At 37.6% G+C, this 16,937-nt stretch overlaps 1 protein-coding gene across 1 annotated transcript in view; it reads left to right on the top strand.

Moving 5' to 3' along the window:
- Positions 1–1,429: 1,429 nt before the first annotated feature.
- The window catches only part of Efcab5 (EF-hand calcium binding domain 5), an 82,760-nt gene continuing 67,252 nt past the window's right edge, over positions 1,430–16,937 (top strand). The window contains exons 1-2 of the mRNA XM_051181585.1: positions 1,430–1,727; positions 15,151–15,307. Of these exons, the coding sequence (XP_051037542.1) occupies positions 1,456–1,727; positions 15,151–15,307 (429 nt within the window). The 5' untranslated portion in view covers positions 1,430–1,455. The remainder of the gene's footprint in view (positions 1,728–15,150; positions 15,308–16,937) is intronic.

Genomic DNA, 16,937 nt, shown 5'->3' on the forward strand with positions numbered 1-16,937 from the left:
CCTCAAGGCTTATTAACTTTCTTACTTGTGTATATTTTCCATTCACTGCTTTTATCATTTTGGAGCCTGTCCTGGAACTAGCTCTGTAGACCAAGCTGGTCTCCAACTCACAGAGATCTGCCTGTCTCTGCCTGCTGAGTGCTGGGATTAAAGGCGTTCACCACCAATGCCTTTACACTGCTTTTCTAATGTCTGGATGGCAGCATCTGTCTGTCTGGCTTCTTGCTCCAGGCATGTATGTCCCTTGCACTCTCCTCCTCTCATTCTTCCCCCTCTTCTCACTCCTCATCCTCTTCCCTACATTTCTCCTCTTATTTATTCTCTCTGCCCACCAGCCCTGACTCTCTCTCTCTCTCCTGTCTAGTTATTGGGCATTCAGCTCTTTATTAGACCAAGCAGATGTTTTAGGCAGGCAAAGTGACACAGCTTCACAGAGTTAAACAAATGCAACATAAAAGAATGCAACACATCCTTGCATCATTAAAAAACATTCCACGGCATAAAATAATAAAACACATCTTTTGTAATTTATTTTTATTTTATGTGCATTGCTGTTTTGGCTGCATGTATGTCTGTGTGGGGGTGTCAGATCTTGGAGTTTCAGACAGTTGTTAGCTGCCATGTGGGTGCTGGGCATTGAATCCAGGTCCTCTGGAAGAGCAGTCAGTGCTCTTAACCACTGAACTATCTCTCCCGCCCTGAAACACATCTTAAACTAATATTCCATAACAAAATAACAAATGTTTTTATGGTTCAAATGATTGTTCTCAGGCTTTTTGTTTTGATGGTGCTCCAGTAAACCATGTAAAAGGATATAAAGACAATTTTGAGGTTTTTGTTGTTGTTAAATATATACTAAAGTCATCAATTAGACTCTATAGTGTTTTTTTAATTTTTTTAAAATTTAATTTAAAAAAATTTTAAAAATTAAAATTTTTAATTTAAAAGTTATAGGTATGTGTATTTGTGTGTAGTATGTACACATGAGTGCAGAAGCCCACAGATGCCTAAGGCATCAGATAGATCTCTCTGGATCAGTAATCACAGGTCCCTGGGAGCTGCATGCTGTTGATGCTGGTAACCTACCAGGGTCTTCCGCAAAAGCAGTATGAACTCTTAACCACTGAGCCTTCTCTCCAGCCCCATACTTCTAGTATTTCTTACACTGAATTTTTTTTCTTCTCAGCTGTTTCAACAAAGGACTCTCATGCAGCTTCCAGGAATGTTGTGGTTAGAAAACCTGCAAAAGTGATTTTTGCTATAGAAGATGTTGTACAGAAGTTAAAAACACACCAACCATGGAAGAAAAATCTTACTGAGAGATTAGAAGCAAGAGCCCAGGTCATGCAGCAGAAAATGCTAGGGAAGGATAGCCTAAAGAAGGAACAAGAAAAGAAGACTACAAAAAAGCTCGCTAGGGACCACTTGGCTAAAGAGTGGTTTAATATTGATAACATGACACTAACTACACGGGCATACTTGCTGGACAAGCTTCTTCCCATCTTGATTCCTGGAGTAGAACAAATGTTAATGCAGGTAGAAAAGAAGAAGCTATTGAGCCAAGCTGATATCCCAACCAAGTTTGATCCAATTAATTATTTGGGGGAATATTTAATGAGAAACAATACTCTTTATGTCAAAGACCCAGGAATGTCTGGCTACCAGAGGGTGATGAAAGATGTCACAGAAGAACTGAAGGTATATGTTCCTGATACGATCAGCAACAGGTACAGTTTGTGTGTGTTCAGTTGATGATCTATCTCCTTACATTGAAAAGCTAGTAGAACAATGATGTGAATACAGACAAGACTTGAAAGAAATGATTTTATAGTTAATCAAGAGGCATTTGTTGGCTGCTGGTGGTGGCTCACACGTGTAATTCTAGCATTTGGGAACTGAGGTAAATTCAGTTTCTTTTTAATGATTCTAATGAGTGGAAGAATTATTTTCTATGATATACATTTTTCTTGTATGTAGATAGAATATGGGTGGTGCACGTAACTGTGGCACATGTTGAAGGTCAGATGACAACTTTTGGGAGTCAGTCCTCATCTTCCAGCTTTTTGAGGCAGGGTCTCTCATATTTCTGCTGTTGAGCTATGTACTCCAAGCAAATTCAAGGTTACATAGTATTGCTCTGTATTAGTGAGTTCCTACTATGTGCTCCACTTTTTCAAAGCACTGCAAGGACTAATGAATTAAAATAAGTTTATTTGTTTTGTTTTATTGAGATATAGAGTTTTTCTTTGAATTTCAAACTGGGATTAAATTCACAATGTAGTCCAGGTTGACCTCAAACTCATTGGAATCCTCCTGCCTCAGCCTCCCAAGTGCTGGGATTCTAGGACTGGGCCACCACATCCAGCTAATTACTTGAATTTGATCATCACATTAGGACCTGAAGTATATATTTATCTCTGTATTAGACTCTCAGCACTGGAGAGCAACCATCCTACTTCAAAAGTCAAAAAAATATATATATTTTAAAAAGTTGTATAATAATCAGGGCATGGTGGTACATGCCGGTAGTCCCATCCTTCAGGAGTCAGGGGCAGGTGAATCTCTGTGAGTTTGAAGCCAATCTGGTCTGCAGAACTAGTTCCACAAGAGCTACATAGTGAGACTTGTCTCAAAAGACAAAACAAAACTTGTATAATAAACTGGGTGGTGGCGGCACATGCCTTTAATCTGAGCACTAGGGAAGGAGAGGCAGGTGGATCTCTGAGTTCAAGGTTAGCCTGGTCTACAGAGCAAATTCCAGGACAGCCAGGGCTACACGGAGAAACCTTGTCTAGAAAAACAACAACAAATGTACAGGGAAAAGTTGTCTTTCTTTTGTTCTCTCTGTCTACCCAGCAGCTATCTCTGCTATAGATACCTGCTATTCTATGAACCCTTACAAAGATTATTTTTACTTATACATTAGCAAGTACAAATATGAATTTTCAATTTTATTTTTATTGTAAAAAATAATATAAATTGCAAATATCCCCACATTCCCATTTATCTTTTGTTATGCAGCTGGATTTAACTTTTATGACATCCCTTTTTGAGTCAGTTACTCAGTAAAGAAGGGATTTGCCCATATATTCTTCTGTTCCTGTGGGGATTTTTGTTGTTGTTGTTTTGGCTTTTGAAACATAGTCTCACTATGTGGCCTTGGTTGGCCTGGGATCTACTATGTAGACCAGGCTGACCTTGAACACAAAAAGATCCACCAGCTTTTTTCCTGCTAGAATTAAAGGCATGCACCACCATACCCTATTATCATACTGATTTTTATTTTAAACATATACAAATATATAAATTTGTAATTTATGCTAGTGTAATATGTAAGATGTAGATCCCAATTTATTCTTTTCCAAATGGCTACTCAGTAATCCCCATAAGATTACTGAAACACCCATCTGATGAACATCTTTTACAAGGACAAGCATTTATGTGATTGCCACTTAACATTTCTCATCTTCTTCTGTATCTATCACTATTGCCTTAAAGTTTTCATGCATATATGTATCCATATTCCTTCTTCGATTTGTTGCAGGTTATCTCATAAATTTTTGTTGCTATTATACGTGGCTTATTCCTTCACTACTGTTTTTGGGGAGTCTGGTAGTATCCAAAGAAAGGAAAATTACTAGTTGCTATATAGGTTTTGTTCTCTGTTGCCTTACTGAGTTTTCTTATATTAAATTGAATTGCTGTATTGGGTTTTCTAGGGAAATAACTATGCTATTTTCAAACAATAGTCTTCCTTTTTATTTTCAATTTTTATACCTCTAATATCTTTCTCTTATCTAGTTGCACTGACTATTACATCTAATTCAGGGGTGCACAACAATGGCTGTGTGTACATTCTTGTCTTTGATACTTTAGTAGAAATGGTTCTTGGGTTACTGCTTCACCATCAACAACTTACTTTATATGTTGGTTCTTTTCTTTTTGGACCTAAAATCAAATGTTTTCTTACAAAAAAAAAATAATATGTAGGGCTCTAGTTGAGGAGCTATTGATAGTTGATGGCTTCTAAGGGGAGGAGAGATAGTTTTCCTAAAGATGTGGCCCCTGGTGGGTTAACCATAGGATGGCACCACCCTTGTGAGTTTATGGGCAGCACCAACTGGACTCAATGAATGAATATTCAATGAGTGGAGCTGGGAGGAGTTAGGGGGTAAATGTACATTTTATACATGTATGCAATTCTTAAAGAATTAATTAAAGTAGTATATTAAAAATTATGTAGAGGCTGGGGATTAGCTCAGGGGCAGAGCATTTGCCTAATGTGGACACCCTGACCTCAACCTCACAGATATTGGGATTATAGGTATGCATCATGGCGCCAGCTTCTGGGTTTTTTTTTTTTTTTTTTTTTAACTCTGAAAATTTGGGCTCCTGATAACATTGATATAATAATGAAACAACCTATGACAATAAAACTTATATCAGTTTTTAGATTTATCCAAAGCTGCTTATATATTAAATGAAGTCATATAAAAACCAGAGAAAGCTGGGCATGGTGACTCATGCTTATAATTGAAGCATTTGAGAAAGTGAAACATAGGATCACCACAAGTTTGAGGCCAGCCTGAGCTACATAGCTTGTTTCAGAAAAGCCAGCCTGAGCCACAGAGTAAGACTTCATCTCAAACAAAACAAAAACAACCTCTGAACAAAATAGGGTATGTGTATTTGTTTCATGTATGTAAGTGTTTTGCCTGTATGTGTGTGTGTGCATCACATGTGTACCTGGTGTCCACGAAGGCCAAAAGAGCCCATTAGATCCCCTGGAACTGAAGTTATAGCTACTTATGAGCCACCATGTGGATGCTAGGAATCGAACCTGGATCCTCTGAAAGGGCCAGTGAGTGCTCTTAAGAGTCATTTTTCTAGCCCCAGAAATCATTATTTAAACTAATTTATTTATACCAAGGAAATTAATATTCATAATAGTGGATTTTCTTATTTTTCACACTCCACACTTTGTTCTACTCATCCCCTCAATACTTGCCTTTGTTTTTTCCTTCCTCCCCATTAGTTCAACTCCTCCTCTGGAATAGATAAAACCTTTTAATCCACGACTCAAAAATCATGAAAATATTGGTACATTTGGTTACACAAATGTTGAAATATTTTTGCTTGGCAAATTGAGTCATGACTACTTGGTTTTGCTATTGTACAAAAACAGCCATAGACAACATATAAATGAGTCAGAGTGCCTGCGTGCCCTTGAAATTTTATTTATGGGTCATAAAATTTGAATTTAACAAAATTTTCACTTATCACAAAATATTATTACTCTTTTGATTTAAAAAAAAATACCACTTTGAAATCTATCAGCCACATAAAGTCAACCTGTGAATGGGCTGGCTTTGGCTTAGTGAGCCCTAATGTAAATGGTATTTCTGAGGTCTCTCCAAGATCTCAAGAACAGTGTACTTCATATCTCAGAACCTCTCCCCAAATTTCCATACTTTTCTCTGAATGTCTTCTGGTATGCAGACCTATACCCAAATTGATTTTAAAAAATCCTAAGATTTTTTATGTCTTGTTTGTTGTATTCTCTATAGGGTAAACAGCTGATTATATGTATGTATATATCCTTTTATTATCTATTTATTTATTGGTAGTGCTGAGGTTGGAATCCTGAACCTTCAAGATGCTAGCCAAGCACTCTGCCACTGAGCTACACCTCTCAGCCCTGATAATTCCTTTGAAATTATGCATATATAGTGTATATACTATGCATACACACACACACACACACACACACACACACACACACACATATTACTTTGTGGAGAACTCCTATGTTTTTACATGCGTGTTCTAGTTTGCTCTCCATTGCCATCATAAAAGACTCTGGCCAGAATCAACTTAGCAGAAACAGAGGGCTTCTTTGACTTACACTTGCAGATCACAGTTTGTCATTGAAGAAAGTCAGAGCAGGAACTCAACCAGGAAGCAAACGAAGACACTATAGGGGAACACTGCTTGTTATCAGAAACAATGGAGGAACATTGTGTATTATCTTGTGGTGATATATTGTTTATGATTTATTAAAGCCACTGGAGACCAAAATGCAAAGCTAGCCACAGCCATAGAGTCAGGTATTGGTGATACACACCTTTAATCCCAGGACTCAGGAGGCAGGCAAAATGAATCTCTGTAAGTTAAGGCTACCCAGAGCTGCACAAGAGTAAATAAGTCTAAAAGTATAACAGAGCTCATGCCTTTAATCCCAGCACTAGGGAGGTATAAAAGGAAGAAGCAAAGGGTCTCATGAGAGATTTAGTTTCCAGACTGAGAGCACTGTACTCTGAGGATGATTCGTAGAGACAGGATTACCCATTTCAGTGTGAGATAGAGGTAAGAGCTAGTGACTGGCTGCTTTGCTTTTCTGATCTTCACCTTGAACCCCAATATCTGTCTCTGGGTTTTTATTATTTGTGTTACACTATCTGACTTGTTCACAGTCTTGTAGATGGAGTTTCTGTTCTGACTGGTTCTGCCACCCTTCATCCCCAAATAAACACACAGACATATTAATTATAAACTGTTTGGCCGATGGCTCAGGCATCTTACTGGCTAGCTCTCTCTTAATTATTAATCCATAACTATTAATCTGTGTATTTCTACGTGGCCTTATCTTACCAAAGAACACCTAGTGCATCCTATCTTCCCAGTAGCTACAAGTTGTCGCCTGGTGGCTTCTCTCTGCCTTCCTCTCCCCAGAATTCTCTTTATCCAGTAGTTCTGCTTATACTTCCTGCCTGGCTACTGCCCAATCAGTGTTTTATTCATCAACCAATAAGAGAAACATATATACAGATGGACTTCCCCTATTACTAGCTCATGTTTAGCCTGCTTTTTTATACATCCCAGAACAGCCTGCCTGAGGAATGGCACTACCTTCAGTGGGTTGTGCCCTCCTCTATCACTAAATAAACAAAATAATCCCGCTGACCGCTCTGATGTGGACACCTCCTCAATTGAAGCTTCTCCTTTGAAGTGATTTTAGGCTGTGTCAAGTTGACAACTGAAGATAACCAGTGCAATGTGGAAGTGAGACTTTTATTTTCAATAAAAACAACGGTTCCCTACTTATGACATCAAAATCACCTAGGGTGTCTTATTAGAAGTAAAGACACTATGCACAAGGCCCTGAATTCCCTTCCCAACACCCACATGCCCCAAATATTCAGATGCCTACATTATTTCTTATGTTTTTTTTTTTTTTTTGAGTGAGATCCTCTGGGAATGCATTTAAAATAAATCCCGCTGGAGGTTTTTAGGCAAAAAGAAACCAAATGAAGGGAGCTTTAGTACTAATGAAAAATTCCATCAGTGTGCAGGAAGCAATGTCATTGAATGTAATAAATAATTTAAAGAACACTTCTCTTCACCATCTGTTTGGTTGCATGTAGACTTATTCCCATTTGAAAAACACAAAGATATACTTACAATTTGGGAATTGATGTCAAAGCTATAAATTGAAAACTTGACAAGCCCTTCCTTCTATCAGAGAGACATATAAACCTCAAGCAGTACATAAAACTCTAGGAATTTGTCATTTATCAGAAGCTATAATAAGAATAACAAATGGACATATCAAGTCCCTGGTCTAGGTGCCTTTGCTAGCCAATGACATGACACATGAAGACAAGTTTGTTTCGCTGATGTTTCTGGAGCTGATAATTTGATGTTCCAGGCCATTTTGGGCTGTGATAAAGAGTCTTAGTTTCTTTATGTGTATGTGTGTACCTGCATGTACGCACATGCACTATGTGTGTGTAAGTGCATTTGGAGGCCAGAAGAGAGTGTTGAATCCCTTGGCACTAGAGTTATAAGTAGTTATTAGCTGCCTGGTGTGGGTGCTGGCAACCAAACCCCAGTCTTCTGCAAGATCAGCAAGCACTCTTAACCAGGCTCTAAGTCATCTCTCCAGCCTCACCTGGTTTCTACTGGAACAACTGTAGGGATTTCATGAAAGAGTTAAAGTAATCAAAGGCTTCGTTTATCTGGATCACTAGGATTAGAACTTCATCCCCCTCTGGAAAAAGTCCAAAATCTATTGTATGCCACCAAGGACAATGTCAGGCATTTGTAGCCTAATCAGACAGCCCATGGATGTTTTTCAACAGCATGTTCTGCTCCCAGCGCCTACCAACTTAAAGCTTGTATACTCAGCAATCTTAGTAAAATTAGTACTGCTTTAAAATTCTTTGACCTTTGCCCTACATTTCCTTAATCCATTACAGACTCTTGACAAACTTATTTCCTATTTCTACTCATCAAAAGTAGGCCAAATATTTGTGGTTTGTCAAGAGTTTAACTTCTGGTAACAACATTAAAGTGACTTTGACTTACAATACTTATCTGTTTTCTTCCCAGGAAAAAGAGGATTTATTTATGTCTGTTTGGTGTCTCCTAACAATAGACTGAACAGACCTTTATTTATGTAAAATAATTTTTTATGGTTGAAAAACACAGTCTCTCTGCTGCCTGATGGCTTTATATGCACAATATAATTTACTGATTTTTATCAAGTTTCTGAGAATCCAAATGGACTTTGGTCTTTACGCCTTGCATGCAAATTTGCAAAGCCATAAAATAGGTTGGGATTGTGCTACTTGCTCTTATATCTTTATTTTTCTTGTTTTTTTTTTTCCTCTTCTGACTCTGATACCTCTAGTACTTGGGGATTTATATGTGAAAGATTCTTTCCACTGTTTTGTGACTTGATAATGAAAAATATCTTAAAATAAGATTATAAATTCTTAGTAGCCTGGGAGTTACACATACTTATAAATGTGTTAGAATTTGTAAAACTGGGCACCAAAACCAGTTATGTTATATAACATTTTAGCTAAAGAATTTTAAATAATAAAAGGGAAGCTTATTAATAGTAGAATTGCAGATTATCCCAGAGGCAGTGTCTATTTCTCAATCAATCTTGACATATAAGCTCCTAGGATGCCAGTCCAAATGATCAGAAAAGTAGATTTAAGAGATCTTAGTGCTGTGTATGGCACCTCACATCTGTAATCTCAGCACTTGGGAGGCTTACAAATGAACAACAAAATCAACACTTGAATCTTTTTATTATCCTGTCATTTATTAATTATTCTTAATGATCTCTGCTCTACTCTGAGGTATCTTTGAAGAATTTTCCAGCAAATTATCTTTATTAATCTTATGTATTAATGATAGAGCATTTACCCCAAGACAGCGCCCCTTACCAGCAGGAAGTAGTTTGGAAAGAACGACGCCCAAATTCCCAAATATTGTATATAAATGTTTGTTTTCATTTAATTGGACTTTGTTATATAAAATTAAATAAAAAATAAAATAAAAGCAAAAAAAATGATAGAGCATTTATTCCAAGAAGAGAATTAATTATAAAAAGATATTCCAAAGAATTACTTTCTCTATTACAGCTACATAAACAATAAGAACAAGTCAGTATAAATGCTAAAATATTAGAGATACACAAACTAAGTACAATTTTAAAGGGAAAAAGGTGCAGGCCTTTATCTTATTTTATTTATTATAATTTTATACAAATTAACTCCTGTGCAATATTCAAGTAATTTACACATACCGTGCCAAAATCCATTATGTATTTTCTGCTTGGATGTGGTATGTACAAAAGATTTTATGATTTACCTCACAGTACTTATATTTTGTATTTCACACACCAAAATGCCTCAAAAATGTCTAACTCATCTTTACAACTTCCAGTGCTAGAACTTGGCAATAGACAGGATGTATTTTATCCTCAATACGGGCTTTCCTTGGTTGCCAGGAGACTGGCTTCCTAGACAGCTGTCTGCTCACACTCCATACCAGCTGTCACCTCTTTTCTGAGCCAAATTGAAACTACTTTATGAGAGGAAATCCTGCAAGTGATTCTCCACAGGTGATATTAGTAATATTAGCTTGTCAATTTGTACTGGAAAATAGATTTTATCAATCCAGTAAATCATATTTTACCAAAAGTAAGGATAATGCTTTTAATGGTATTTGAATTTCTAATATACCTACTGGTGCATAGTAAGGGTTTAGCCTAATAATTCCTAATTTTGTTCAACCAGAAGCATACCAACTTATAAACTCTAGCATGTCTACAAATAACATTCTGGGCATGCATATCCCATTGTTACCTGGTCCTATATCATCAAACCAGATACTTTCTTATCTCTCTCCCATCCTGTATAAATCATCCTCTCTCTGGTGTCCTGCCTTGCTGTCACTTCTCCAGTAAAGTGGCTCAACCATCTCATATAGAAATAGGAAATCTTTACCACAAATGCCAGCTTCAAGACTTAGCCATGCTGTGTAGGAGGTACCCAGCACGCAATGATAGTAAATTTAGCCCTGACCCTGACTACTATCCACTCCAGCCAGATAGGCTGCATTCTTGCTGCACACTTTTACAATTTCATACCTATCAACTCAGTATCCTCAGTATTCTCTTTGTCTAAACATCTTAGTCCTCATTTCTGGAACTAGCAGGTTAATTTCTCCTTGTCCTCCAGGAAGTCCCTTGAGTATCACTTCTCCTGGCTACTTTCCATCACAGCTGCTCTGGGTCAGGTGCTACTTCTGAATGTTTTGGAGGCACTTGTAGGCTTATGCACTGAGAATTATTCATGCCCTTACAACCTCTTGGAAGACAGAAATTTTAACACAATATTATTAGAAACTGGGCCTGGGCCTGGGGAATTGTGGCTCACTGTTTTAGGTGAGTTAATACTTTAGACTTATTGGTGGGTCTTTACAGCATGGATGTTGAGCACTCAATATTGAATCACACCCATAGAATAATACAAACTCTGGTTATTATGAAGAACACATCTTAAACAATGGTTTTATTTTGTTTTAGTTTACACGTATGAGTGTTTTGTCTGTGTGCAAGTCTGTGCACCACATGTGTGCCTGGTGTCCGCAGAAGCTGGTGTCAGATTCCCTGGAACCTAAGCTATGGTGGTTGTGAGCCACCATGTATATTCAGGGAATTGAACTTGTTCCTCAGGAAGTGCAGCCAGTGCTCTTAACTCCTGAGCATCTCTCCAGCACGACCATATACAATGAAAACCAGCACATTTATTAGGGACATTTGTCCATATATATTCTTATCACTTCCCACATATTTATCAACCTCTTATATTTATTTGATTTTGTACAAATCTATCTTCAATAAATGATACCAAATTCTCTAGACCCACTAGGAAAATCGTGGCCCTTCTTCAATGTGAGCTCTCATCCGTATTCATAAAGATAGCACTTCCTTCTGGAAATACCTTTCCTTTCCCTTCTCTGAGATATCCTACTTTTCCCATTGCTCTATTTCCCTATTTAGTCCTTAGCTTCCTTTGCTAGCTCATTTTGTACTACCCAATTTTCAAATATTAAGATTCCACTCAAACACACATGTACACTAAATCACGCACACACATAGACCATGCATGCACACAGAATTTTAAAAATCTCTTTTCCTCCCTCCCTCCCTCTTTCCCTTCCTCCCTTCCTCCCTGCCTCCTCCCTTTCCTTGAACAGTCTTAAACTCCTTCTGTAGCTGCGAATGGCAATGAACTTTAGGCATCCCTGCATCCGTCCTCGAGAGTGCTGTGATTATGTTGTACCACCACACCCAGTTTGTACAGCGCTGGTGCTAATCAAATGCAGGGCCCATGTGTGTTGGGCAATCACTCTATCCATGACTACATCCCTGCTCTTTATTTATACTCTTTGATCAGATTTGTGCTGTGGGTTTTTGTTGTTGTTTTTAAATCTCAGAACCTTTGTTCATATGGGGGGGGGGAATGCTTGATTATTTAGTTGATTTGTTTGAGACAGGGTCTTGCTATGAAGTCCAGGCTGGCTACAAGCTCACAACAATCCTCCTGCCTCAGGCCTCCCATGTTCTAGAATTACAAAGTATATACCACCATACCTAGCTTTATTATTTAGCTTTTATGTGTGTCAATGTGTGTGCACATGTGTGCACGTATTTGTGCATATGTGTGCATGTGCCCATGGCTAGAGGTCAATCTCAGGTGTTATTCCTCAGGGCTGATCACCTTTGTTCTTTCAGACAGTCTTTCACTGGCTTAAAACTTACCAGGTAGTCTAGGATGGCTGGCTAACAAACCCCAGGACTCGGCCTGTTTCTGTCACCTCTCTAGTGCCAGGATTACAAGTGCATAGCTACAATGCCCACCTAACTTTTCCTTTTGTTCTTTCTCCTCTTCTTCCTTCCCATCCTCCTGCTACTCCTGCTTCTCCTTTTCCCTCTCCTCCTCCATTTAACTTGGATTCTAAGGATCTAACTCAGATCATCATGCTAGTAAGGCCAGCTCTTTGCCAACTAAGCTATCTTCCTATCCTGGGAGTTATATTTAGAATCCCCTTGTAGGTTCCAGCTACCCTATATTGCCTAAGGTTACAAAGTGTTGGATGGTGTAGAATTCTGTTGGTTGATGTAACATTCTCATAAAATAATGTAGACAACAGAAATGTTATCCCTTCCCTCAAAGAGTGGCATGATCGATTTAAAATCCATTTGGACTATATTTGGAAGCTCATATACAGTGTCTCTGAAGCACAAAACTAGATTTTATTTCTAAATATGGGCATCATGATGTGGGAGGAAATGATGTCTCAACTCAAACCCAAAGTATGTGGAAGATGTAGTCAGGCAAAGCGAGGGGGAAAAACATTTTGAGCAGATGAAAATGTGACAGAAAAATAACTTTGTGAATCTATTTTTGTGACTTAGGAAGATCTGGAGACACTCAGTACTTATAACACTATCACGATCACTGATTTGTTTTGCCATCACTTGCTGAGCTTTATAATGGCAGAATATGTAACAATTAGCCAGTAAATGCTTGTGTAATAAGTGAATGTGGCTAAGTAAACAAGAGAATGCTAGATACAAGGGTATAGAACAGAAAGCCATATTGAAATGAAGATAGAAACTGCAGACGTGCTGTATTAGACAAGAGAGAGAGAAGCAATGTGAGAAGGGGAGAGTGAGAAAACCTGAAGGTACCCAGGAGATTTGGATGCTTAGCAGGTATACTAGAGGAATTTAGCCCAGCCTTTAAAGTATAACCTTTCAGAAGTTCACACGAGGCTCTTCTGTATGCTAACCTGAAAGTTTCTTTTGGAAGGCTTATATTCCTAGAGAAGTACAAAGGCTTTACATGGACATAAAATAACATCTTCAATTCAGTACTTTCTTTTGGACTATTAGATGTATCTAATGTCCACATTCTCAGTGAAATTCTTTTGCATTTCAAATCTGTTGGATTGTCTTGGTCTTTCCTCTTTGAAAGATGAAAACCTATTCCAAATGTTGTTGGACCTAAAAAAAAAAAAAAAAATCACTTGACACTCAGAGCTGTTTTTATTATTCTGAACTATGTGATTTGATTTTAGTCAAAACAGTTAGGAGTTTGTTTGGTTGGTTTTTTAAAGTTCTAATAGGGATGATTACCATAGGAACAATTGAAGCCTCCATTCCTGGCCCATTCTCAGCCTGGCAATGCATCTCTGGTTGAGTACAATAGTTACTCTTGTACTCAGGACTTCAGCAGAGTTGCAAAAGCATTTGATTCCAGCTAGGCAGCAGCAACAAGACAAGATATACTCCCAGGCAGATCCTTCACATTTAGTCCAGAGCATCAGAACGAACTAGCCTGCTTCTGATAAGAGGACCTTCCATGCTTCCATCCTAGTTTTGGGATCAGAATCTCTCCAGGTGATTTTTATGTCCAGGGGGGAAAAAGGCTAGTGACCTTTAGGCTTTAGACCATCTCTGCCCTTAGAGAGTGTAAAAAAGCCTCTGTGGTATTCTGTTTGTATGTTTATTTGCTTGCTTGCTTGTCTTTGGAAACTTGATTTCTCTATTCAACCCTGGTTGTCCTGGAACTCACTTCTGTAGACCACGCTGACCTCAAATTTACAGAGATTTATCTGCCTCTGCCTCCCAAGTGCTGGCATTAAAGGTGTGTGGCTCTAAGGATATTCTTACTACTTTTTTGTAAAAAGAAAACAAAAATCTGTAAATTGACTAATTATAGTTGTATATAATTATAGGGTACAATGTGATGTTATGATTTATAAATGTGTAGTATAATTAAGTCAAGCTAATTACCATCTTTCACTTCAAGTAGTTATCATTTTTATTTGAAAGTTATAGCAATTTTTAAATATGTAACATTCTATTACAAACTAAATTATTATTCAATACTTTTAAAAACCTTATTCTTTTTTTTTTCTTTTTTTGGTTTTCAAGACAATGTTTTTTGTGAAACAGCCCTGGCTGTCCTGTAACTCACTGTAGACCAGGCTGGCCCTTGAACTCACAGAGATCCACCTGCCTCTGCCTGCTAAATGCCTCTCAAGTACTGGGATTAAAGGTGTGTGCCACCGTTGCCAGGCTTCTTCCTTCTATAATTGAAGTATTTTGTTCCCTTTGGCCTTAATCTCCTCAGTGACCATCATTGTACTCTCTGCTTCTGAGTTTGATATTTTTACATTTTACTATATATTATATATAAGTAATAATGTGTGGCCTTTGTCTTTCTCTGCCTGGTTTATTTCACTTGCCTTAGTTCTCCAATTTTATCCATATTTCACAAAGAATAGATTCTGGTTTTGTAAGGTTGCAATATAATCTATTGTGTTTGTATGACAAATTTTCTTTATCTATTCAGAATTGATTCTATATTTTGCTCCTATGAATTGTGAGGCAATTAATATATGAATGCAAACCTCTTTTTAACTAACTGATTTCAAGTCTTTTGGGAATATATCCAAAAGTAAGATTGCTGTGTCTTTTGGTAGTTATACTTTTATGTTTCTCAGATATCACTACAGTTTTCCATAATTATTATGTTAAATAACTTTCCCACAAATACTTCTGAAATATATTACTACTTAGATAAAACAGGCCAGACTGTATAAAAAGGTAAATAATAGTAAAAGTTAGCCTAAGCTGAGTGCTCGGAACAGTGAATGCTGGTGGATGAAAGGCAGCTCCCATGTTTAAATGAGGCCCTGCATGCTTGGGTTCTGCCACTCAACTATCTGAACCAAACTGAGGATTCTTAACATTTATTCTATGTTCTCACACTCCAGAGTATTCAAAATGAAGGAGAAAGTGAAACAAAAGAGAGAACAAAGAGAATATATAAGCACAGTCAAAGTCAAGGTGGCCACCATGAGAAAGCAGGCTCTGGAGGAACAGTTCAGTGAATGGATTCTCAACCCCAGAGGAATGATTCCTATAGTTGTGGTAAGAGAAAGAATACATGTGAAGGGTAGAGGGATGAGTGCTAAGAGGGTTACTGCTACCGGGCTAAGTGGGACTATGTCAGCTCTTGACCTTTCTACCCCATGGGAGCTTATTGATTTCTTCTATTTGTCAATGGACATGAAAAATAAAATGGAAATCTAGTAAAGTTTTTTAAAATTTTGATTCTGACAAGGGTTTCCAATCTAATCATTACAAAGATGGATTTCCTGTGTGTGAGAGAGAGAAATAGAGAGAGAGGGACTTTTTGTGTATCTGTGAGACCATATCTCTTAGCTGCAAAGAACAGATACTCTCTAAGAATAAAGTATTTTCTCTTAGCTGTGTAGGCATTTGAAAATATTTAATCATAAGATACAATGCCAATCATATTTCACTTTAAGGTAAATGACTTTAAATAGACCAATGAAGAAGAGCTGTGGAAGAAATATTAACAAAAACAAAACTTATTAAAGACTATTGTCCAAAATATAAAATAATCATTAATTAAAATTCAACAGTAAAAAAATCAAATAGCCCTTTTAAAAATAGGCAAAAGCCAGGCCTGGTGCCACATGTTTACAATCCCAGCACTCAGGAAGCTGAAGCAAGAAAACAACTTTAAGTTCAATACCAGCCTGATCTACATAGTGAGACACTATCTGAACAACAACAACACACACATACACACACACACACTGAACAAAAGACATGACAGGCACTTCACCAAAAGTACATAATATATGCAAATAGCAAATAAACCTTTGAGACAATGCCAACATCACATGCCATTAAAGAATTGTAGATCGCTGGGTAATAGTGGTGCATGGATTTAATCCCAGCCTAGCAGACAGAGGTAGGTGGATCTCTGTGAGTTCAAGGCCAGCAGAGTGAATTTTAGGACGGCCAAAGCTACACAGAGAAACCCTGTCTCAAATAACAAGAATAAACCAAACAAACAAAATGATTGTCTTTTATTCTTTCATTTTGTGTGGGGATGGGGGACAATGTGCATGCAACAGTGGAGGTCAGAGAACAATTTGTAGATGTCAGTTCTCCACTTTGTAGTTCCTAGACCAAACTCCAGAGATATCCTGTCTCCAAAAATAAGCAAACAAAAAGAACATTCATTCACTACTAGTACAAAATACAAAGCAGTACAATCACTTTGAAAAAAATGCTGCTTATGAAACTAAATCAACATGGAAGATGTGTTGAGTTATCTCACAAGTGTGAGGTACCTAAAGTTGTTTCATTCAGAGAAACAAAAAGCAGGGTGGCAGTTACAAGGGGGAATGGGTGAGAGGAAGAGGAGTTGGTCTTCAGTTGCTATAGAATTTTAAACTGTGAAAAGAAAAATCATAAGTATATATTTCACAACAATGTAAATGTTCTGCACATACATATGTACTCTTTAAAATGACTAAATCGACACATGCCTATTATCTAAGAACTTGGAAGGCTGAGACAGGAGGATTGCTATAGGTTTGAAACCAACCAGGGCTACATTGTAGCAGAGATGGTTCAGCATTTAAGAGCATTTATTGGCTGCTCTTCCAGAGAACCCAGATTCAATTCCCTACACCTATATGGTGCCTCACACCTGTGTGTAACTCAGTTCCAGAGGATCTGA

The sequence above is a fragment of the Phodopus roborovskii genome, unplaced genomic scaffold, assembly GCF_943737965.1.
Source record: "Phodopus roborovskii unplaced genomic scaffold, PHOROB, whole genome shotgun sequence".
Taxonomy (NCBI): domain Eukaryota; kingdom Metazoa; phylum Chordata; class Mammalia; order Rodentia; family Cricetidae; genus Phodopus; species Phodopus roborovskii.